The sequence below is a fragment of the Paramormyrops kingsleyae genome, chromosome 4, assembly GCF_048594095.1.
Source record: "Paramormyrops kingsleyae isolate MSU_618 chromosome 4, PKINGS_0.4, whole genome shotgun sequence".
In the NCBI taxonomy this organism is placed as follows: domain Eukaryota; kingdom Metazoa; phylum Chordata; class Actinopteri; order Osteoglossiformes; family Mormyridae; genus Paramormyrops; species Paramormyrops kingsleyae.
In genome coordinates, this window is record NC_132800.1 from 35,581,379 (window position 1) to 35,606,015 (window position 24,637).

General features: G+C 53.1%; 1 protein-coding gene across 11 annotated transcripts in view; it reads right to left on the reverse strand.

The window, feature by feature from the left end:
- Window positions 1–398: 398 nt before the first annotated feature.
- The window catches only part of LOC111845839 (histone-lysine N-methyltransferase 2C-like), a 78,004-nt gene continuing 53,765 nt past the window's right edge, over window positions 399–24,637 (reverse strand). For 6 of the 11 annotated variants that reach the window (XM_072711232.1, XM_072711229.1, XM_072711234.1 and 3 more), the window contains 24 exons: window positions 24,216–24,523; window positions 22,263–24,040; window positions 21,988–22,099; window positions 21,610–21,688; window positions 21,466–21,529; window positions 20,999–21,231; window positions 17,856–19,361; window positions 16,965–17,165; window positions 15,455–15,619; window positions 15,055–15,184; window positions 14,670–14,817; window positions 14,172–14,350; window positions 13,425–13,552; window positions 13,078–13,324; window positions 11,666–11,805; window positions 10,707–10,814; window positions 8,821–9,940; window positions 8,357–8,493; window positions 8,051–8,193; window positions 4,140–4,308; window positions 2,710–2,826; window positions 2,542–2,615; window positions 2,346–2,454; window positions 399–2,259 (listed from right to left, as the gene is read on the reverse strand). In XM_072711232.1, coding sequence (XP_072567333.1) covers window positions 2,167–2,259; window positions 2,346–2,454; window positions 2,542–2,615; window positions 2,710–2,826; window positions 4,140–4,308; window positions 8,051–8,193; window positions 8,357–8,493; window positions 8,821–9,940; window positions 10,707–10,814; window positions 11,666–11,805; window positions 13,078–13,324; window positions 13,425–13,552; window positions 14,172–14,350; window positions 14,670–14,817; window positions 15,055–15,184; window positions 15,455–15,619; window positions 16,965–17,165; window positions 17,856–19,361; window positions 20,999–21,231; window positions 21,466–21,529; window positions 21,610–21,688; window positions 21,988–22,099; window positions 22,263–24,040; window positions 24,216–24,523 — 7,488 coding nt within the window. In that variant the 3' untranslated portion in view covers window positions 399–2,166. The remainder of the gene's footprint in view (window positions 2,260–2,345; window positions 2,455–2,541; window positions 2,616–2,709; window positions 2,827–4,139; window positions 4,309–8,050; window positions 8,194–8,356; window positions 8,494–8,820; window positions 9,941–10,706; window positions 10,815–11,665; window positions 11,806–13,077; window positions 13,325–13,424; window positions 13,553–14,171; window positions 14,351–14,669; window positions 14,818–15,054; window positions 15,185–15,454; window positions 15,620–16,964; window positions 17,166–17,855; window positions 19,362–20,998; window positions 21,232–21,465; window positions 21,530–21,609; window positions 21,689–21,987; window positions 22,100–22,262; window positions 24,041–24,215; window positions 24,524–24,637) is intronic. The other 5 variants (XM_072711228.1, XM_072711227.1, XM_072711235.1 and 2 more) reach the window with 5 other exon arrangements.

Sequence of the window (24,637 nt, forward strand, 5' to 3'; positions counted from 1 at the left end):
ATGTTGATCGGCAGGATGGTCTGCAGGCAGATGAGAAACCATAAAAATACAGGCTTTAAAGCAGGAAATGCAGGTACTGAATGTATGTTCTTTACACAGATTACGATGAATCAGAGGCATCTTCATGCATCTTCTTACCAAAGTCGATCTGGAATCTACTAATTGGGTCTAGCAGATTAAACAGCCCTGAGCCCTCAAACTGAAAAGGGTACAGCGGTGGCTGTTCCGCCAGGCCAAAGGAATTGCACTGGACTGATTGCAGATCAGATATTATCTACAGGTCCCGGTAAGAGCTAAAATTAACCGAAAACCAGCAGATGCAGCTTATTGAGCCTGTAACCAAAATCCATGCGCTGCAAAGTACCCTAAGGGAACGTCATAAAATTACTGTGCAAACCTTAAGATGTAAAATATTTTATTTTTTGTAAATGCTGCTAAATCTGGTTACACAAACGCCAAAACCCATAACACTCTGTATACTTCGAAAAGGCTTCATTTTTAAACATTAGGTACTACTATACACGACAGAAAAAAAGTAGGAGGCGAAAACCGTCCGGATGTTCAGAATACTGTACAAGAGAGGGAAAAAATATCAGAGAAGTGATTTCATTACAACTATTTATCGAGAAAAATATTTACAAACAATTCTTGCGAAAGTTAAAAAATACATCATGCCATATACACATTACAAGTTCAAGAGCGTGTCATAAGATGGAAAGTTTTACAGTCTATGGAAAGTGTGCACGAGACCTTCATTTGAAACGGATTGGTGAAGTCAGTAACAAAGCCATTTCCAATTCAGAAAATATTTTTTAAAAATGAAAATCATAACAGGTTCAAAATGCAGCTCCACCAGTAAACAAGACTTTGCTTCTCTTGAAATGTAAACAAATCCCATCTGAACAGAAGGCCTCCGTTCCAGAACGATGCCTCGCAAGGCCGCCGGAGGCAGGCCTCTCGCTTCCTCCATACAGAAAAGTCACCGGACAAAGTTTGCATGGAATATATTCGGCTGTCGGTTTGCTGTCGTTTCTTTAAAAAAAAAAGATCTTGCACATTCCGCACAGGCACCTCGCAAACCTGATTTCACAGTTCTCGCTAGCTGTAAAGTCAAACCTGATTGGCAGTAAGGACGTCAAGATGATCTTGGCCTCCTGAACTGGACCTTCTCTGATGTCTCTGTCGCAAATTCATAGCACAAAATCAAAAGTTGCAAGGAAAGCGAACAAAAAATATCGAGTGGTTGGAATACTTTTTAAACACAAAGCAATAAAGCGATACTATTTTCTAGATGACAACATAGAAGAGACGGGCAAATTATTGAAATTTTACACATTCTATACAGAATACATATACACAGTACTGTATATACTCTCAGAATGATATTGTGACATCCTTATTAAATAATTTTCAAAAACAAGCAAAACAAAACAATCAAAAAACAAAAAAAGGCCTTGCAGCCATGATGTTAAGGTAGCATTTGGTCGATCATTACTATATTTTCTTTATACCGTTGCTTCAAAATATTTACACTCTTTACAGATTGACAGGATGAATCCAGTCTGTGGGCCACATCACAAGTTTGGCCCTCAATGGTCATTATTTTAAAAATAGCTTCATTCACTTATTCAGTAATAAATACAAAAATGTTTCTCTTATTTTACAGAAATCAAAAACAGGAAAAAATAAAGTACAATAAACTGACTCATGGAATCAAGTATTTTGTTTTTGTTTTTTTGTTTTTTTTTTTAGTGCAAGTAAATCGTCCCTTAGTATTAAGGAAGTCATTTTCCATACATTCCCCGTTCAGTTGTGTCTGCGTTGATTTAGTTTCATCTGTCTCTTGTTCAATTAAAGGGCCCGCCCCTTAAAAGCAAATAAGGCGGGTGTCCAGCACTGTGCTCTCTTCCCATCTGCTGGTGAATCCTCGGCCCCCCTCCCCCCCGCCCCTCCCCGTCCCATTCCTTTCAGGCTTTCAAACTGTCGTTTGCTCGTCCGGCAAACTCCGGGATGGCTGGATGTTGCTGTTGTTTTTTCCCCGTCCGCCCTCGGCTGGGCGCCATCCCCACGCGTTTTCTGGGCTCCGGCTCCCATCGGACGAGGCTGTTAGCGCCACGGGGAGCGTGGCTCGCCTCTGCGAGTTTCCGTTCCGCTTTCTCCTTCGTCTCAGTTCATCCACTTCCGACAGTTGACTGCCCCGCAATGGCAAGGGATTTTGTGCTGGTCGTCTTCAAGGTCAAACTTGTAGTCGTAGCAGAGCTGAAACGAAGCAGGAGTTTTTTATGTGACCTCCAGCCAAACCGGACAGGACCTGAGAATGACCATGTAATACACTAATACTGTACCTCTTCTCCTTTCTGAATTTTCCGATTTGAGCTGATGATGATCCGTTGGCCTCTCTCGAACGTGACCACCTCAGCCACACAGTTCGGCGCACAAGAATGATTGATGTACCTGTAAGAAGAAAAACCTGTGAGAAGCCCGTGGCTCAGGGTTCGAGAGGCGGCACTCAGGCTGTAGGACTGCAAATGGGAGCCTTACCGGGCAGGACCTCCTCGGAGGGTGGCGTCGACAACGCGCTCACCGTCAATTCGGAACATGTACACCCCACGGTTCTGTGGGAGGATGCAGTCAGACACCAGACTCACACTGGCTTGCTGGGACTCATACGTATTCGGTGGGAAGGCAGGAGCTGAAGGAAAAGCTTACCTGAGCTTCGTACATCTTCTCCTTCTTGTTGGCCACCTCGTTCCGAATGACACTTCCGATGTACTCAATCACCATGGTGTATTTCTCTATGTCTTTGGCAGCAAACAGTCCCAACCCCTGTGAAGCCAGACGCAGCACATCATTAAACATGATGTGGGGGGGGGGGGTACCACAGAGACGACACACTGCTACCTCTGATTCTGACACAGCAGAAAGGCAATATGTCCTACACACAACATGGGATATACCCCACACGCAACACGGGATATACCCCACACACAACACGGGGTATAGCCCACACTCAACACAGGATATACCCCACATACAACACGGAATACACCCCACATACAACACGGGATATACCCCACACTGAACACGGTAAACACCCCACATACAACACGGAATACACCCCACATACAACACGGGATATACCCCACACACAACACGGGATGTACCCCACACTCAGCACGGGATATACCCCACACACAACACGGGATATACAACACGGAATACACCCCACATACAACACGGGATACACCCCACATACAACACAGGATACACCCCACACTCAACACGGAATACACCCCACACTCAACACGGGATATACCCCACACTCAACACGGGATGTACCCCACACTCAGCACGGGATATACCCAGCACACAACACGGGATATAGCCCACACTCAACACGGGATGTACCCCACACTCAGCACGGGATATACCCCACACACAACACGGGATATACAACACGGAATACACCCCACATACAACACGGGATACACCCCACATACAACACGGGATACACCCCACACTCAACACGGAATACACCCCACACTCAACACGGGATATACCCCACACTCAACACGGGATGTACCCCACACTCAGCACGGGATATACCCCACACACAACACGGGATATACAACACGGAATACACCCCACATACAACACGGGATATACCCCACACTCAACACGGAATACACCCCACACTCAACACGGGATATACCCCACACTCAACACGGGATATACCCAGCACACAACACGGGATATAGCCCACACTCAACACGGGATATAGCCCACACTCAACACCGGATATACCCCACACTCAACACGGGATATACCCCACATACAACACATGATATACCCCACATACAACACATGATATACCCCACACTCAGCACAGGTATATATGCCAGAAATAAGAGTGGGTTGTGTACAAACGCTGTGAACCCAATGCTGGTTTAGCACAGCAGAAATACATCATTAAAGCTTCATAAGACTTCATAAGATATGTTTTTCCCTTAGAGCTAGGCAAACCCACATAGAGTTAATTAACCCCCCCCACCCAAACCCATCCCTTGGCAAGCGACACGGCGGCATGGCGACCATTAGGGGCAGCCATCCTGAGTGAGGGGGTGGGCACCTCCACCCACCTGGATGCGGGAGCGAGCCAGAAACACGCTGGTCTTCCACTCCGCCTTCATCCGGCGGTACTGGGATGACTTGGAGTGGACGAACTGCTTGCTGTAGGGGGTGCCGGCCTCGCCACTGACCGCACTCTGGAAGGACTTGGAGGAGCTGCTGCTGGTGAGAGTGTACGGCCTGTGGGGGGGGGGGGGGCATGTAGTGAGACCCCCTGTGGCACCGTGACAGCGAGTGAGGAGTACGCGGGCGGTTAAGGGTGGGAGGACGGTCTGAGCCTTTGTCACAAACAAAAAAGGACTCTGAGATGTCGCTCATCCGAAACAAAACAAAAACTTTTAACAGCATTAAAAAACAGTCTAAAAATGGCAGATGAGGCACCAGTGGCACGTCATTATTGTGTGAGTCGTCTGTGTCTCCTGGGGTGGGGGGGAGGCGTGCAGGGGGGTTAGCGAGGTGATGGCGGGGGAATGACGGGGGGAGGGTGGAGGGACGGCGGGGAGAAGGCAGAATGGTGACGGGGGATGACGGGGGGATGGCAGGGGGATGGTGGAGGAACGGCGGGGTGAAGGCAGAATGGTGAGGGGGGGGTGGCAGGGGGAGGGTGGAGGGACGGCGGGGAGAAGGCAGAATGGTGACGGGGGATGACGGGGGGATGGCAGGGGGATGGTGGAGGGACGACAGGGTGAAGGCAGAATGATGACGGGGGGGTGGCAGGGAGAAGGCAGAATGGTGATGGGGATGACGGGGGGATGGCAGGGGGATGGTGGAGGGACGGCGGGGAGAAGGCAGAATGGTGACGGGGGATGACGGGGGGATGGCAGGGGGATGGTGGAGGGACGACAGGGTGAAGGCAGAATGATGACGGGGGGTGGCAGGGAGAAGGCAGAATGGTGATGGGGATGACGGGGGGATGGCAGGGGGATGGTGGAGGGACGGCAGAGTGAAGGCAGAATGGTGACAGGGGGGTGGCAGGGAGAAGGCAGAATGGTGACAGGGGGGTGGCAGGGGGATGGTGGAGGGACGGCAGGGTGAAGGCAGAATGGTGACGGGGGGTGGCAGGGAGAAGGCAGAATGGTGATGGGGGATGACGGGGGGATGGCAGGGGGAGGGTGGAGGAACGGCGGGGTGAAGGCAGAATGGTGAGGGGGGGATGGCAGGGGGAGGGTGGAGGGACGGCGGGGAGAAGGCAGAATGGTGACGGGGGATGACGGGGGGATGGCAGGGGGATGGTGGAGGGACGACAGGGTGAAGGCAGAATGATGACGGGGGGGTGGCAGGGAGAAGGCAGAATGGTGATGGGGGATGACGGGGGGATGGCAGGGGGATGGTGGAGGGACGGCAGGGTGAAGGCAGAATGGTGACAGGGGGGTGGCAGGGAGAAGGCAGAATGGTGACAGGGGGGTGGCAGGGGGATGGTGGAGGGACGGCAGGGTGAAGGCAGAATGGTGACGGGGGGGTGGCAGGGAGAAGGCAGAATGGTGATGGGGGATGACGGGGGGATGGCAGGGGGATGGTGGAGGGACGACAGGGAGAAGGCAGAATGGTGACGGGGGGGTGGCAGGGGGATGGTGGAGGGACGGCAGGGTGAAGGCAGAATGGTGACGGGGGATGACGGGGGGATGGCAGGGGGATGGTGGAGGGACGACAGGGAGAAGGCAGAATGGTGACGGGGGGGTGGCAGGGGGATGGTGGAGGGACGGCAGGGTGAAGGCAGAATGGTGACGGGGGATGACGGGGGGATGGCAGGGGGATGGTGGAGGGACGACAGGGTGAAGGCAGAATGATGACGGGGGGGTGGCAGGGAGAAGGCAGAATGGTGATGGGGGATGATGGGGGATGACGGGGGGATGGCAGGGGGATGGTGGAGGGACGGCAGGGTGAAGGCAGAATGGTGACAGGGGGGTGGCAGGGAGAAGGCAGAATGGTGACGGGGGGATGGCAGGGGGATGGTGGAGGGACGACAGGGTGAAGGCAGAATGATGACGGGGGGGTGGCAGGGAGAAGGCAGAATGGTGATGGGGGATGACGGGGGGATGGCAGGGGGATGGTGGAGGGACGGCAGGGTGAAGGCAGAATGGTGACAGGGGGGTGGCAGGGAGAAGGCAGAATGGTGACGGGGGGATGGCAGGGGGATGGTGGAGGGACGACAGGGTGAAGGCAGAATGATGACGGGGGGGTGGCAGGGAGAAGGCAGAATGGTGATGGGGGATGACGGGGGGATGGCAGGGGGAGGGTGGAGGGACGGCAGGGTGAAGGCAGAATGGTGACAGGGGGGTGGCAGGGGGATGGTGGAGGGACGGCAGGGTGAAGGCAGAATGATGACGGGGGGGTGGCAGGGAGAAGGCAGAATGGTGATGGGGGATGACGGGGGGATGGCAGGGGGATGGTGGAGGGACGGCAGGGTGAAGGCAGAATGGTGACAGGGGGGTGGCAGGGAGAAGGCAGAATGGTGACAGGGGGGTGGCAGGGGGATGGTGGAGGGACGGCAGGGTGAAGGCAGAATGGTGACGGGGGGTGGCAGGGAGAAGGCAGAATGGTGATGGGGGATGACGGGGGGATGGCAGGGGGAGGGTGGAGGAACGGCGGGGTGAAGGCAGAATGGTGAGGGGGGGATGGCAGGGGGAGGGTGGAGGGACGGCGGGGAGAAGGCAGAATGGTGACGGGGGATGACGGGGGGATGGCAGGGGGATGGTGGAGGGACGACAGGGTGAAGGCAGAATGATGACGGGGGGGTGGCAGGGAGAAGGCAGAATGGTGATGGGGGATGACGGGGGGATGGCAGGGGGATGGTGGAGGGACGGCAGGGTGAAGGCAGAATGGTGACAGGGGGGTGGCAGGGAGAAGGCAGAATGGTGACAGGGGGGTGGCAGGGGGATGGTGGAGGGACGGCAGGGTGAAGGCAGAATGGTGACGGGGGGGTGGCAGGGAGAAGGCAGAATGGTGATGGGGGATGACGGGGGGATGGCAGGGGGATGGTGGAGGGACGACAGGGAGAAGGCAGAATGGTGACGGGGGGGTGGCAGGGGGATGGTGGAGGGACGGCAGGGTGAAGGCAGAATGGTGACGGGGGATGACGGGGGGATGGCAGGGGGATGGTGGAGGGACGACAGGGAGAAGGCAGAATGGTGACGGGGGGGTGGCAGGGGGATGGTGGAGGGACGGCAGGGTGAAGGCAGAATGGTGACGGGGGATGACGGGGGGATGGCAGGGGGATGGTGGAGGGACGACAGGGTGAAGGCAGAATGATGACGGGGGGGTGGCAGGGAGAAGGCAGAATGGTGATGGGGGATGATGGGGGATGACGGGGGGATGGCAGGGGGATGGTGGAGGGACGGCAGGGTGAAGGCAGAATGGTGACAGGGGGGTGGCAGGGAGAAGGCAGAATGGTGACGGGGGGATGGCAGGGGGATGGTGGAGGGACGACAGGGTGAAGGCAGAATGATGACGGGGGGGTGGCAGGGAGAAGGCAGAATGGTGATGGGGGATGACGGGGGGATGGCAGGGGGATGGTGGAGGGACGGCAGGGTGAAGGCAGAATGGTGACAGGGGGGATGGCAGGGGGATGGTGGAGGGACGGCAGGGTGAAGGCAGAATGATGACGGGGGGGTGGCAGGGAGAAGGCAGAATGGTGATGGGGGATGACGGGGGGATGGCAGGGGGATGGTGGAGGGACGGCAGGGTGAAGGCAGAATGGTGACAGGGGGGTGGCAGGGGGATGGTGGAGGGACGGCAGGGTGAAGGCAGAATGGTGACGGGGAATGATGGGGGGATGGTGGAGGGATGGCGGGGAGAAGGCAGAATGGTGACAGGGGGGTGGCAGGGGGATGGTGGAGGGACGACGGGGGGATGAGAGGGAGGTAGCAGTATCCAGCAGAACAGGCAACATACGAGACGTAAAAAATAAAACGTTATAAAATACCTTAACACAAACCTCTTGGCATGAGGGCTGGTCCGGGGCTCGGAGCGGGCGCAGCCGGACGGGTTCACGGCCAGGGGTAGCTGCATGAGTGGGTTACGGCCGTAGCGGAAGGTATAGCCCTTGCAGGCCTCCACCCCCGGGAGCTGGAGGGGAGCGAAGGTGGCGCCGTCAGCAGAGACACTTTTACACACAACCGTCTGGGTGAGAATCCCCCCCCCACCCTCTTTTTAAAAAAGAGAATAAGCAAAGAGCGAAACAGAGAGCGGATTGGATGCGGACGGTGCACCTATCGGCTTGCATGCTCACCGACTCTGCGATGCGGGTCACAGCAGACACAGTGAGCCCAAACAGGTCCTCGCCTTTCAGGTAGACGGGGAAGAGCTTCAGAGTGCTCGACTCGCTTCTCCGCTCCGCTACTGGTCCCAGCACCTTGTCCCACACTCCTATGCCGGGGCAAAGAAACAATCCTTAACAATGACCTCATATGATCCCAGGGCATGAGGTCAGTAGTCATAAAAACTGTAAAAACCTTGCGTTTCATATGTCAGTGTAGCCAGGGACCTCCTCTGGGGGGGGGGGCACCCCGTGCTTCCTGAGGTATCCTTAAATACTCTGGCCTTAACCACGATTAGAAGCTGAATGCTGACTGGCCCCCTGGAGTGCCCCTCCCCTGTCAGTCACCGATTCATAACATATCACTGGCTAACGATGAAGTCGGCCTCTCAGTATGAGTTACGGCCACTCTAATGACAGGTGGGAGCTTCCTGTACCTTTGGGTGTGGTGTCAGTGAGCAGCAGGTCCTCGTAGCCCTGCTCCACCACACGGATGCTGAACTCCGGCGTGCCATCGTGCTCGTCAATGGAGCATAAGTAGAGGCAGCGGCGGTTGCCGTGCCGCATGCTCCAGTAGATGCGGCTGGCCTCATAGCCGACCGGGAAGATGGCAGTGGCCGAGTGGAAGGCGGCCATCTGCTGGGGTAGCAGCTGACCCACGGTGTGGAGCAGGAGGCTGCCGACGCGCACTGTGTGGTCGCGCTCGCCGCGTCGCACCACGCTGGCCAGCTGCCGTGCCTCGTCCCGCTGCACGTAGACGCGCCGGAAGACGGCGAAGCAGCGCAGCTCGTGCTCATGGGCACCGCTGCGTGGCCGGTGGCCGTGGCACAGCATGGTCTTGTCCTTGAAGAACATGCAGTGGGCGCGCAGTGCGCAGGTGAAGTGGTAAACATTGGTGCAGCGCATACGCTGGCAGCCACTGGTTGCGCCGGTGCGCTGGCAGTAGGCACAGCGCACTGCCAGGCCGCGCCGCAGCGCCAGCTCCACATTAATGAGGGCGCCTGCCTGCGTCTCGTACACCTCTGTAGACCACAGCGCGCAGTTAAGGTGCACCCACAGGTCCAGGTCTAGGTTGAGCAGCCGTGCCGGCCCGTCTGTGAGCCCGTCGCCCTCCTCGTGGCAGAAGCAGCAGCGGCGCTGGTCCCGGGGCAGTGGCTTGGGTCGCAGCGAGGCACCAAGCTTCTGGAGCAGCCCGTCCACCTCGTCCTCGGAGGGCAGCTGGGATCCGATGTTGGGCACTACCACCTGCACGCTCCACTTCCTCCAGCGGGTGCCCTTCCACCGCTTGCCATGGTGCCGCAGGTCGTCGGCGCCGTTGTGCATGGCACGGAGGCGGGGCTTCAGCTTCACTGTCACCCTGAGGATGTCGGCCTTTGACTCAGTCTTGCCAGCCTCGGCGAAGGCAGGCGGGAAGGTGAGTGGCGGTGAGGAGGGTGGCGCCGGGCTGCGGGACTGCAGCTGCGCTAAGCAGTGCACGTCCAGTGCCGACATGTTATTGCTGTACTGGTGCAGGGCTTTCGACGGGGATGCCGGGGGAGGGGGGGCAATCGCCACCTGCTGCAGGTTTGAGGAACATTGGGGATGTTATGGGCCAGGCTCTATGCTCTGGTGCAGAAGCAAGACTGTCAGAGAACATTCCGGAAGAATGTGGATCTGCTTTTTATACTGATAACTATTTGCACATATGTCTTTGGATTTATTTTCACATATACAGTACCAGTAAAAATTCTGGACACATCTACTGAAAATCTTCTGTTTTTCTACAAGATAACAAGTCTAAGCTCACCTCGAGGTTATATAAGCACTGTATTATCTTGCGAAAAAGGAAAGAGATGGAGCGCTGTGAAAGATGACCTGGTCCCCGCAATCCCCCGACCTAAACCCTACAGAGCTGGTTTGGGATGAGCTGGATCGAAGAGTAAGCACAAAGTGCCCAGAACTTGTGGAAAGTCCTTCAGGCCTGTTGGAGAAGCATTCCAGGTGGCTACATCTGGAAGCTGGCTGAAAGAATGCCAAGAGTCTGCAACGCTGTCATTGAAGCAAAAGGGGGCTATTTTGAAGTGGATAAAAATCAGAATAGTTTGAGATGCTAAGCACTTCTCTTGGTTATTGCAATATTTGATATGTATCACTTCATTGCCTCAAGGCCTTTTACTATAAGGTGAATAAGAGACAAATTAATTAAAAGCAGGGCTGTCCAGACTTTTGACTGGTAGCGTACCTTTCACACGTCATACACACATATTTATGCATGCATTATGCTTCTGACAGCTAAACAGCTAATATATATTTATTATATACTTTATGCTACAGGGGGCCTCACCTTCACGCTGACGGTCTTGGGCTGCCGTGTGGATGAATAGAGGATGAAGCAGGTGTGGCTGCAGAACACCATGTTTCCGTCCACACCGGCCTGGATCTCTTGCGGTTCCTGGGAGACAGGGGGCGGGCGGTGAGCGGTGAGCGGTTCATGGGGGGGGGGGGGGGGGTTACGGATCTCCCACTCTGAGTGCCGGGGCCCCCCGTGAGGCCTGCAGGCTCATCAAAGGCACCTGATATGTGGCGCTTTGATGACGCTGGATGGGATCGCGGCATCTTGTGCACCCGCTACGTACGGGACATCAAAGAGGCCGGGAACTTGCCGAACCAGCGCGTGCCCCCACAAAGCGGGGGTGGGGGCCACGCTTTCTGATATTCACCCTCCCGCCATTAATCTCATCTCGTGGCCGGCGTTACTTAACCCCCTGATTGCTCTGGGACTCAACGCTGCCTTCCAGGGGAGGAGTTTAGTATAATTACAGAGGCGTGGGAGTCAGCTGGCCCTTTGATGTCCTCCCAATCCCTGGCCCACGCCCACGAGATGTCTCTGGAGTGAAGTGACAGGCTGAGGCCCGCTGTGGGGGTGGCCATAGTTATTTACATGAATACGTTTCATTATTGATTTATCCAACGCTTTTATCCAAAGTGACTTACAGTAGAGGGAAGTGTTAGAATTCATGTGTTTACTGGGATTCAAAACAACAACCTTTGCATTGTTAGGGTGATGCCCTACATGTTTTTGAAATCCAGAAATATCACAATTTTCTGGAATGGTGGTTTATCCGCGTATGCCAGTGACCGGGGGCCTTCTTCCCAGAATTCCCCAGCCCGGAATATGTCTCAATAAACAGTGAACAACTGGATACTTAAGCCACAAGGTCAGTCGTATCAAACACTGGTAATTATTCATCCAATTAGGCGATTTGGGCGGAACAAAGACGGAAATAATACTTAGAAGGGTACCTGTTTGAGAGCGCCCAGATCCTTGGTAGATTTCCGGACTCCGTTTCCCAGGACGACCACTTTGCAGTGGCAGCACCACTGTGGCCTGGGTCCTGGGTTCCGGTCCCCTGGGAGAACCTTGCCCTGAACCGCAGATGGACCTAGCAGGCAGATTGCACACAGAACCCTCCAGGTCAGCAGCCGGCGGAGGCGGGGTCAAAGCAACAATGGTCACAGCTCACATAATGGCGGGGGGGGGGGGGGCGTCGGCCTTCATCTCAGAGCCATAATTAAGGCATTTTGAGAGCCGGAATACAAGCCCATAAACAAAAGGTCTATGCGGCAAATAATACTCTCAAGCCTCTAATTATTTTTTGCCCAGAAGAGGGTCCTTTCACGGTAATTACTCCGCTGCTGATCGATGGTCTACTTTTATTTAAATTCAATGGCTATTTTTTTTTTCCCTTCACCCAGATATCATTTCATATGCCTGCGTGCCGTATTTTAGAAGTGAACAAGAAGTACTACTACACAAGCAGACAACAGGCTTTTCTAACAGAGCCATTTCCTCAGCATTCGGACCTGACCAGGTACATCCAAGAGGCCCCCTGATGCTCACAAGCAGGCCACAGCTGTAATTCAGAATGTGACATCAAGGACAGGGACACGCCACAGTATGTCCACAAATTAATGGACTCGGGGGGGGGGTGGGGGGGTGAGGTCCCATATTGCCGCCGAACATCCGTTAAATCCAAACATCCGTAAAACAGTCTCTATATAAAAACAAATCCTGTCAGATGAGCTGCATAACTTGAAGCACAATTTCACAGATTTCACAGTACAGATTATATATTGTGCATGAGAAAATAATAAATTACTCACAGCCGTGTACCAAAAATAAACCGAACCCCTCGCAGCTCTTATTCATAAATCCATGCTGTTTACGGCGGTGTAGAAGCCGCCAGTACCTGCTCAGGAATCGCAGTGATTCGCCAGCATGTTCGCTGCGGATTTCAGCCCCACCCCCCCCCCCCGCCCTGACGCCACACTGCGTGTGAGCGCCGCGACTCTCGCTGAAGGCCCCTGTGCCGTTTTCAGAATCCGCATTATACACTGAAAGGAATTTCTTCTCTTTGCGAATATCTGGCACAATCCGTTCCTTCACACCTTTTTTCCCTCACAAACACCTGCGACGGATGCCCCTGATTCCCTAACCCTCAGATCTGCCCTTTGTCTGGTTTTGGTAGGACTGTTCATTGATCCCGAAATCCTGGGTCCATTAATTAGAAAATTTACGGTATTCGGCTTCATGGGAAGACGCAGGAAAATGATTTTCCTTCCTAGATACAGCCAGTACTGCGGAGTAAATGGAATTCTGACTAGAAGCTCCAAAAGTGGAACCTGGTTACTGGGGGTAGGGTGGGGATGCTCACCGGTACTGATGGGAGTGAAGCTGAGCTGCGGCTGCATCGGTCCCGGGGCTCCGATGGGTCTTGTGAGCCTGGCAGTGCCGGCGCCCTGGAGGAGGCTGGGCACCCGCGCCGCAAAGCCCTGGTGGGGCACCCTGAGGCCCCCCAGCAGTGCCAGGGGCCCCCAGTCAGGCCCCCCGCTGACCTCATAGCTGCTGGGGATCTTCACGTCCAAGAGGTTCGCCACGGCCGCTACCACGCTGGTGATGTTCTGGAGGACGGAGAACCGGGTCAGAGGTCGGCCGGCCTCGATATCGGAACCAGCGGCCCATCGCTCTCACGTCAAACGGCAGCCCGTGTGCTGCGCTCACCTCAGCCGCCGCTGGGTTCAGCGTTATCGCTATTGATACCAGGCCAGCTTTGGAGTCATTCGCCGTCTGAGATCCGAAGAACATGCTAGAAGGTTCTGTCTTCACCTCCCGCGGTCTGGTTCCAGACACTGTTTGATTCATGAAAAAAGGAGGCATTGAAGATGTTCTGAGCACAGTGACAAAAGGATTTTTATTTCAGAGAAACAACAGTCAGAACCACAGATCATGTGATCCCACCATTTAAATATATAAAATCTGTGGAATTTATCACAGTGGTATTTTTGGACAGTCTCCATGTTTCATACACAAATTTAGGGTCTCTGGAATCACGTTATGGCCTCACAGACCGCATCAGGGCTACATAGACTACTTGATGGCCACGCAGACCGAATTATGGCTACAGACTGCGTGACGGCCGCACAGACCGCATTATGGCTACACAGACTGTGTTACGGCCACGCAGACCGCATTAGGGCTACACAGACTGTGTTACGGCCACGCAGACCGCATTAGGGCTACACAGACTGTGTTACGGCCACGCAGGCAGCACTACGGCTACATAGGCTGTATTACGGCTGCACAGACTTCATTACAACTGCACAGACTATTACATCTACACAGACTCTGTTGCAACCTTACAGACTACGTCATGGCTGCACAGACCACATTACGTCTGCATAGACCGCAGTACAGCCACAAAGACTGCATTATGGCTGCACAGACTGTGTTGCGGTTACACATGGTCACCTTTCCCGTTGGAGCTCGGCAGCATGGGGATTATGGGAGAGGGGGCGGGCGATGGGGGCTCCTCCTTCACCCGCGACAGGTCTGGGTAGCGGCTGATCTCCATGCCAACTACACTCTCTGGGGACGAGGAAGGGACGAAGCTGTCGGGGGTATCCCGGTCCTCACAGGGCTCCTGGCCCCTGTACGTGGATGGGGGAGGAATGAGCAAGGAGGGAAGGAGGGGCAGGAGAGGGAGAGAAAGAGGGAGAAACAGTCTTTACACCCTCACTTTAAGGGCTGAATTCTCCCCTCCGCAGAGTGTAAAACCACGGACCACCACAAGGTGGCACACCCGTTAAAGTGCAGACATGAAAAGCCAGTCACAGCTGAGCTGAAGCTCATAGATGTTTAAAACTTCAGGTTTAAGGCCACAGCACAGTCAGGCGGAACCAACAGCTGGCCTGTCTGCCCCGAGTGCTGCAGCCGGGCCTGGGTCCCAGCAGATCACCTTCAACCTACCTGAGCTCCTCATGGTTGTTGTGGGGGGGCGTGGGGAGCGAGGCGGGCACATCCACTGTTTTGGGGCCTTGGGCGATCGCTCGCACAAGCAGCTCATCTTCCGGGCGAAACGGAGCCTGGAAGCTCCTGGGTCCCAGACCTTTGGTCACTGTGGGCGTCAGATCTGTTACCACAATGCATTGCAGGGAAGGATCCGCCCACTCCGCTTCCTTAATTAACACCTCACACATAAATCTGGACGGCGGCTGATATTCTTTGGTAAAATCACCGAACGTGGGTGGTGGGAAACTGTAGCTATGGTTCCGCAGTGAGTTATGGAACAAGGATGTGCACAGGCACCACCCCAAACGCACGTGTCACTCCGCCCCCGAACGCCGGCGCTCACCCATGACGACGGCTTTGGTAGCCAACTCTTCTGTGGTAGCGAACCCATTTACCATCTTCTGCCGTGCCAGCGGCGGGGGGGTCGGAGGCAGAGAGGCTGGGGGCGTGGGTGGATTGCTGAGGTTGTCCTGCTGGAAGAGCGCCACCATGTGACTGAGTGTAAGCAGCGTAAACCCCGTCTCATCAGCGCCGCGTTTCCATGATATCTCTGAGATATGCACCTTCAGGGACTCCTATGGCAGCACCACTCTGGGCTTGCTGCAGACTCCCAGTTCACACAGTGCTGCTGGGTCATGTGATTCTCTCACGAGCAGACTGCTGCACCCTCAGCCGGTCTGAACGTCTCAGTAACTATACGTAAGAGTGATAATAGGAGCTAGTTGACTGGGGGGGGGGCTTACTTTGTAGATGAGCTGGGAGTAGTAGTCGGACACGCCGCCCAGCGACGCACTGCCAAAGGCCCCAGAGAGCTGGCTCTCGCCGTCCAGCTGGCCGCTGCCGTACGGGGGGAAGTGCGAAAAGCTGACGCCCACGAGGGGCTCCATCAGGGGCAGGAGGGACAGCTGCTGTTAAAGGGGGAAGGGGGCAAGAGAGAGGAGGACGAGGAGGGGGGAGAGGGTGCAGAGATGGAGGGGGGAACAGAGAAGGGGAGAGGGTGCAGAGATGGTGGGAATGAGAAAGTGTGAGAGGGAGGAAAGGAAGGGAAGAGAGAAGGATGAGGAGGGGGTAGAGATGGAGGGAGGACCGAGAAGGAGAGGAAGAGGGAGAAAGAGTGAAGACGGCAGAAGGGAGAGAAGGAAGGGGGAGGGTGTAGAGGTAGAGCGGGAAATGAGAGAAGGAGGGTAAGGGGAAGAGAAGGAGTGAAAGGGAGGGAGAGAGTGAAGGATCGGGGGAGGGGCAGAGATGGAGGGAGGACAGAAGGGGGGGAGAGGGCGCAGAGGTGGAGTGGGGAATCAAAGAGGGAAGGTAAGAGGGAGGAGAGGAAGGAGAGAAAAGGAGGGAGTAGCAAAGGCGAGACAGGTAATGAAGAGGACAGAGCAAGAGGAGTATTAAAGAGGGAGAAAGAAGGAAGAAGACATGTAAAGCAGAAGAGGAGGAGAAACAGTGTGTTAGGGAAGAAGCGAGCAAGGCAGATAACCAGGCGTCATGGCGATGGCTGCCTGTCAGCCAATGAGCTTCACACACCTCTTAAATGCTCACTTACGACTGGCCAGGAAAACAAGCCACCTGAGTAGTGACTGGGCCTCATCGAACAGCTGGGCGTGACCATAATTAAGCCCGATTTCTTGCTTATGCCTCCCAGAAACTACATTAAGTGCATAATTATTCCTATCAAGGCTGCAATTGAAGCATAATGAAAGCAATTACTCACCAAGATGACAGCAATTAAACCTTTAGATTTTAGACTGTGGCAAAAATGTCTGTCCCTGCATACTTAGAGCAAAAACTATACTAGATATCCCACTTCATAAAGATTAGACACTTTGAAGTGCACTATACCGTTCCCCTAAACTCAGAGTTAAAATGTTGCTGTTTTTTCATAAATAATCCACATTAGTGTGCTTTATAATGTTCCTTTCCCTCCGGCTGAGAGAAAGGAGCATGGTGCTTATATCATGAACCACAAGATGGCCGCTAAGTGCTCATTACTCACACACATGCCGTTGTGGATCTCCATGACACGTTCACTGAAAAGACTGAGCCAGGTACCTGATTGACGCACAGAGGACTCTCACGTTCACGCTCCGGTGTACTATAATGGTTTAATCCCGTACAGTGTTAAAACAACTCAGTACCACACTGTAGGTGGTTTAAAGGTACAAGAGCATGGTCTCTTTTCAGTCCCGAACCTCCAGCCACCGCAGTGATACTGTGTCGCTCCAACCCGGAAATCACCTGTGAGGGAGGTACCTGTTTGAGCTGCGTCATCAGTGTGTCTGTGCTGGGGTACGCCCTCTCCTCTTCCTCCTTCCTCCTCTTCTTGGAACGGGGGGTGGGCTTCTCAACGGTCTTGGGTGCCCGCTTATTCCGCTGTTTCTTCTTATCCGGCTCGGGGAGTGGAATTCCACGTTCCGGACGGGGACCGGCCAGGTGGCAATCTGTATTCACCACCTGCGAGGGACATTTTAACACATCAGGCCCATAAGCTTCTTCTGACTGGCAAATTGCAGAACGGTCATCACCGATCTAACTACAAATAAATGGAGAGAAATGTCCCAGAATGGAGAATCATTTCTGAATGATTCAGATCTCTAACCTACAGCATTACATCCAAGATCCAAATGACCCCCGATTTGTCCACAGATTTCCCATCATATTTCATAGAAAACTCCCACAGATCGATGCACTCAGAAAACTCACGGCCCTTATTTGCATGTGGCAAAGATCATTTTATACTCAGTGAACCTCCTTTCATAAACTGATATGACTGGGTTTATTTTATAATTTGATTTTTCAAGCTGGTATGGATAAAACATACAGCTGATGAATTTCCTAAGAATACGTTCACTTTTTTTGAGATCAGCATTCTATTTATTTATATTTCCTATTGCAGCAAAAGTTCTAATATCAAAAATGTGTACATTTTAATTTGCAGGAAATGTGGAGCGTGTCATCTGGACTGAGGATTTCATGATATGGGTTAACACTTTTTTTTTTTGGGGGGGGGGGGGGGGAGTTATTGCAATCATTTTCACATTTCCAGGCTGCTGGTGGGTTTGTGAAATGACTCATTTGCCTGATGCTCAGACTGTGACTCGTGGGCTGGGCTGAGAAGCTCCAGCAGTGACTCATCCCACTTACCCCAATGCTGTCTACGCTACTGTGCCTCTGGGGGGCGCTGCCGTCAGCTGAACGCCCTACTTCCAACGGCAGGCCGTCACCGGGTCTCTGATTAGGCAGTAGCGGTGGAGTGCTCTTGTTCTTCAGTAGGTGCTTCAGAAGCTCATTCCCAGAATCCCCCTTGGCTGTCTGGGTGGGGCTTTGACCCTCCAGCTCTTCTTCCACTTTCACCGTCCTGGGTGCTGTGGGTGCTTCCAGCTGGATGTCCCTGCCTCCTTGGCACTCACTGTTGTCCATCTGCTCCAGCTTGATCTCGCGGAGTGTCGCCTCCTGCTGGTGTGGAGGACAGCCAATGCTTCCCGATGATTCCCGGTTCAACTTGGAATGGGAATGGTCGCCGAGGAGGCCAGGGGTGGAGGGGCCCAATGAGGGTTCGGAAGGGTCCGACTCGCCCAAGTGCTGGGCGATCCGGGTGGGAGTGGAGGAGGTATCAGACACTGCCGGGGTCAGCGGTGCAGCGAGATCAGAGTGTGGGGTGGAGGGCGTCTGCACTGAGTCAGCATCGTCGTCCTTCTTCTTCTTCTTCGTGTTCCTCTTCTTCTTGACCTTTTCCTCGGGGATGATATTGGAGTACAGCTGGATGAGTGACTGGCCTGGCCCGGGGTATGAGGGAGGCAGGGGGGTGGATGGCTCCATCCCGAATGGGGGCGCCTCGCCCGCCACTGCAGGGGGCAGTCCCGGTGCCCCAAACCTCTGTGGTCTGGGCTGACCCTGGGCAAAATTCGGGCCGGATGTCACAGGGTTGCTGGGTCGGAATCCCGGCCCCATCCCGTGGCCCGGAAAAGCCCGGTGATCTCCACCTGGCGTGAAATGGACCGAAGGAGATCCCATGAAGCCTGGCTGTGTGTTGGGCTGCTGGGGAAACATCTGGCCCAGAGGCTGCTGCGGCCTCGATGGCTGCATAAACTCCCGGGGTACGTCGGTGCCGTAGACGCCCCCCTGCGTCCTGTCCTGCGCCCCCAGACCTTGCCGCTCCATCTCCAGGCGCTGCTGCAGGGCGCGGTGCCGCTCCACCTCCTGCATCAGCTGCACCCGCTGTCGTTCCTGCTGCTCGCGCAGCCGTTCCTTGCGCTCCCGCTCCTGGAAGCCCTCGCTGAATGGGTTATTGTCATCAAACTTCACTTGTGGGGATTCGCCGGCTGCCGCCGCTACGTCTGCCATCTTGGCGGCCGGCGGGAGTGCGGGAGGCGGGCCGGGGTTAGCTGGGGGTACCTGCGGAGGAGGCAGGAGGGAGGGCATCCGGGGGCCCATGGCAGGGGCCGGGGAGCCTGGGTGCCAGCGAGGGGCATTGGGCTGGGGGCCCGGGTGAAGCTGGCCCACGGGCTGGTTGATGGATGGGCCCCCAGGGACAGGGGCCGGCTGGCCCTGCATGGCGGCCATCATGGGCGGCTGTAGGCCGCAGTGCTGTTGTTGTTTGACGCGGTACTCCTCGATCAGCTCAGCGTGCTCCTTCTGCTGCTTCCTGATCTGGAGGCAAAACAAAAATGAGCATTTCACATGCAGGAACTGTCGCTCTTGACTTGGGGCGGGGGGGGGGGGCAAACACGCAAATGTTTAATGAGTCCCCTGGGGGGATGCTGTGCGGTTCAGCAGGTTAGGCCTCTGCATCTGTGATGGGAAGGTTGCTGGGTCGAGCCTTGGCATAATAATCACATTTAACTTTGGGTCCTTGAGCAAGGCCCTTAACCACCCCAAAATTCTCCAGTGAATTCAAACTGTAGTATTGTCACAGAATGCCACCTTTGCAATAAGTCAGTTTGTGAATTTGCTTTACTGCTAAGTATTCCATGGTCAACTGCTAAGTGGTATTATTCCAAAGTGAAGCATTAAGGAACAACAGAAATTAAAGTAACACATAAAGTGAGAGAGCAGGGTAGCCAGTGCTCTGCTGACTCAATAACTGTACAGTTCCAAACTTCCTCTGGCATTAACCTCATCACAAAAATTGTGCACCGGGAGCTTCATGGAATGGGCTTCCATGGCCAAGCAGCTGCAAGCAAGTCTCACATCACCAAGTGCAGTGACAAGCGTCGGATGCAGTGGTGTAAAGCACACTGCCACTGGACTCTGAAGTTGTGGAAACGTGTTCTGTGGAGTAATGAATCATGCTTCTTTGTCTGGCATTCTTTTGGATGAGTCTGGGTTTGGCGGATGCCAGGAGAAAATTACCTGCCTGACTGCATTGTGCCAGCTGTAAATTTGGTGGCAGATGGATAATGGTATGGGGGTGTTTTTTGAGGGTTGGGCTGGGCCCCTTAGGTCCAGTGAAGGGAACTTTTAATGCTTCAGCATACCAAGACACTTTGGATAATTCTATGCTTCCAACTCTGTGGGAACAGTTTGAGGAAGGCCCGTTTATGCTGTTCCAGCATGACTGTGCCCCAGTGTACAAAGCGAGGTTCACTAAGACATGATTGGGTAAGTCTGGTGTGGAAAAACTTGACTGGTCCACACAGAACCCTGACCTCAACCCCACTGAACACCTTTAGGATGAACTAGAACGGAGATTGCGAGCCAGGCCTTCACGTCCAACATCAGTGCCTGACCTCACAAATGCTCCCCTGGATAAAAGGGCAGAAATTCCCACAAACACACTCCAAAATCTGGCGCAAAGCCTTCCCAGAAGAGTGGCAGCTCTTATAGCTGCAAAGGGAGGACCAACTCCATTTTTATGACTATGGGTTTAGGATGTGATGTCATAAAAGTTCCTGTAGGTTTAATGACAAGGTGTCCCAATACTTTTGTCCATGTAGTGTATATGAAAGCAGATTAAAATTTCCCGCTGTGGGGTCATGTCCTGGTGACTGAGCAGGTCAACATGTTCCTTGGTCTGTGATAACATGATGACACGGATGGTGAAGTTTCCGGAAACAAAGAACATAGGTCAAGACATCTGATGTATGGAGAAAGATTGGAGCCTTGGTACATGCATTAATTATGAGAGGATGCGAGAAGGAAATTCATCTGATGTTTTCAGCAGATGACAAACACACTTAAAATCAAGTGGAGAGGTGATATGGCATTAAACTACAGCACTGATTCACATGATATTACATATCAGGGATCAGGACGCACTGCGCGCAGACGCTACGCAGACGCTGTACCTGCTCCAGCTGCTTCTGCACCACGCCTTGCTGCTCCGTCACGTGCTTCAGCTGCTCAGCGTCCTCCTCAGGGAACTCACGACCCGCCTTCTTGGCCGTGCGCTGCTTTGCAGACAGGGCTTTCTTGGACTTCCTGTGGGCCCCAATCTGCTCTTCCAGAAACTTCTGCTGCATCTGCAGCAGCTGTTGGGTCTCCTGAAGCCACTCCTCATACTGCTTCCTCTGAGTGTCATCTGGGCAACGATGGATGAACAGGGTCATTTTGGACTTTCGCAACAAATAAAAGTCAGACTGGATTTACTGGCTACTCAAATAAAAATTATGTAAATTAATATGTAGCATAACTTCATATTACAATACTAATTAAAGTGAATTTCTATTTAAATCCATAATGGATTGAAAACACTAATAAGTGTGCAGTGGAGGGAGAGAGACCCTATCTCCATAATTATCATACATATACTTACTGGAAAATCCCGGCCCAAAATTAGGAGGACTGGGTCGTACGATATGGGGTGCCAACTTGCCATCCTGAAATGGTTATGTCGAAACAGTGAGACCATCATCCTTTATAACTAACCCAGTTACATTAGTAAAAGTAATTAGCATACCTGGCCCATTGCCTGCTGGGAGATTACTCCACTGCTGTGACATTGAGGAGCTGGTGCCTGTGGGCCACTTACCGGGAACCTAGCAGAAAATCCCATGTTATATAAACACTCCATCTAAAACACAGTCCGTCTTTTTTGGAAAAGATAGTCTGTCTTTTAGAGCACACTAAAATTCCTTTACATGCAATGTGGTCTATAATAATGTCTTATAAGATGCAAACGTTGTAAAGAAGGGAACGTTCAAACACTCATGCACACATGGTATAGCAAACACAAAAAATGACTGTAGCCAAGGCCTCACAACAATCCTGCTAAGGTTTTGGTGGAATTTGATAATGAACAATAAAATATTATAATAAATTTTACTGCATTTCATACCGGTTCATGACCATTGGTGCCATTCCCATGTTGTTCTGAACCATGACCTTGTTGATTCCCTTCAGAGCGACCATCTTGGCTTTCATGATGGGGTCAGTGATGGCGTCGAAGTCTGAAGAGTGATAAAAACGAACCTCAAAATTCACATAGGATCCCATTACATACTGACATAAGATACTGCGGTGAACATGGTGCTTCTTTACGATAAGCAGCAAAGCGGGGATCTTCAAGGTGAATGAAGGAAGTACTAAGGGATGAACTCTCATGAATCTTACCAACGTTGGGGAAGAAAGAATCACTTGATCTTTGGCGAATCATGGCCTGCATTTGCCTCTGCTGCTGCTGCTCCTGTCTTTCCTGGTCTAGCAAGTCCTGCAGAAGGAGGGGCTGCTCATCCAGAAGTAGAGGTCTGTTTTGCTGGTTCTGCTGGCTCAAGCCCTGAGTAAACAAAGCCTGCTGGGCCTGTGCTTGGGCCATGGTCCCAGGCAGCTGCTGATTCTCCAGAGCAAGCGTTGAGTCTGCCGGCAGGTCGCCTGCAAAGGCTTGGCATGAGGGCTGCCCTTGTACGAGATTTAGATTTCCAGGTGGCGCTCCTTGCATGGGGTTCATGAGATGACCCACAGCCATACTGGGATTTATCGCATGGTCAGGGATCTGTGCCGCCGTCATCATCATGTTCGGAGTCTGCTGTGCTCCCTTCATTTGGCTAGTTTGAGCCGTTAGGTCACTCTGACTAGAAGAGCTTGTTGAGCTGAGTGCAGCCTCTTCCAAGTTCTCCTTGATCAGCAGGCGTGAAAGGACTGGAGTCGAATCGGAAAGCCCGTTGGCTGAAACCTGAAGAGCCTGTTGAACAGACGTTTCCATGAGCCTGGGGCTATCTCCAAGACCCTCCTTGTGAGGCACTATTCTTCCATCATGTTGACCTCTGCAGGCAGGAGTCTCCTCAGCAGATGCCTGACCCTCTTTGACTTCAGATTTAACAATTTGCTTTGTGCACAGGGGATGGCTATGAGAGGTGGTCTCCTGTTTGACCTGAGCAGAAGACCACTCTGGTATTTTCTCTGATTTTCCTGTTCCAGGCTCTGTGGTCACTTTGGAAGGCAACTCAGTGCTATTGGAGCTGGTGTTATTCTTCTCAGACAGTACGTTATGCAAGTCTGAAGGCTCACCACCATCATCAATGGGATCTCCGAGATCCAGCTCTTCATTGAACATGTCCTTCTTATCCTCCAGATCAAGTTCAGGATCTGTGTATGCAATTATGTCAAACTTTCCAGACGTGAGGAAGTCATCAAGATGCAAATCGTTGGTCTCAAGGTCCAAGTCCTTGCCATCCTCAGGATCAAGATTGAGATTTTCGAGGTCATCATCTACTAAGTCTTTGACTTCCACATCTTCCAGATCTTTTACAGCTGAGTCATCAGTGTCCAGTTTTTCTTCAATTCCATCTGTGCTAGGTATTGGAATCTCCTCTGCAGGTTCCACGGTTGCTGCTGGGAGCATGATGGATGAAGGTGGATTTAAGGCTTCAGTTGATGACGGATGACTTAAAGAGCGCATGAGAGGAGGATGCTGAGGCCCCGAGTTCATTGGCATAGGCTGCTGATGCAGGTTTTCCATACTGGATGACATTTGGTTAGAAATTCCTGAACACTGGTTCACCATAGGGTCCATCGTTTTAGGCCCCTGATTTACAGGGAAGCCATCCTCCTGTTCACTCAAAAATCCTGGTGGTGCTTCTGCCTGAATGGAAGGATCCCCATTTCCTGGTACAGCAGAAGATCCAAAGGGAAGCCTCACTCTGTTCTCAGGGGCTCTGTGTCTCAGTTCTATATATGGCTGTCCCATTATGTTGTGCTGCTGCACCTGCAAACCTCTGGGGGGAAAGTGACGAAGCCCGATCTGGTTGTTCCCCATTGCTCTTCCAAGGTCAATGGACACAGACCTTCTCATTTGAGGGGGGAGATCCATCATAGGCTCAGGAATCTGATGTGGCTTAACAAAGTGTTCCTGGCTCCCATGTGGCCCTGGTGCCGCCGAGGGAAACCCAAACCTGGAGGAGAAAAGCAAATTCAGTATTTAAGTGTCCAAGCACTTCCTGTTAGAATTACAATCAATAAGAAAGATCAGATAGCAGATCAAAACACTAGTTTTAACATTGTTTTATTATAGATTCAACAAGAACAGTACTAATGATACATATGCTACACAAACATTAATAAACTAACCTTAACCCATGTGGTCGCATGCCCATGTTGTTCATTTCCCCAGTAAACTGAGGTCTAGGAAAGTGCCCTTCACTGGGGAAATGACCTTGGTGGTCACTGGGGAAAGGTTTTGGAACCCTCAGTGGGCCTTTCATGGTCCCGGGGTATGGGGGAGGAGGCCTGCCAAACATCTCATTCTGCTGGCCCAAGTTTTCCTGGTGAGTAGTTCCAGGTACTGGAGTTGTGGCAGGGTCCGGCAGGCCCTTCTCTTGCCGGAGAGCACTCTTCTGCTGCTGCTGCCTGCGAATTAGCTCCCGGATCCGCTGGCGCTAAACAACAACACAGATGTGAGTGAGTCAGTGACACAGGCACAAATGTTAATGACTGGAAAACCTTGAAACTGCCAACAGTTATAGCGTTGTGTCATTTACACCCCTTCCATG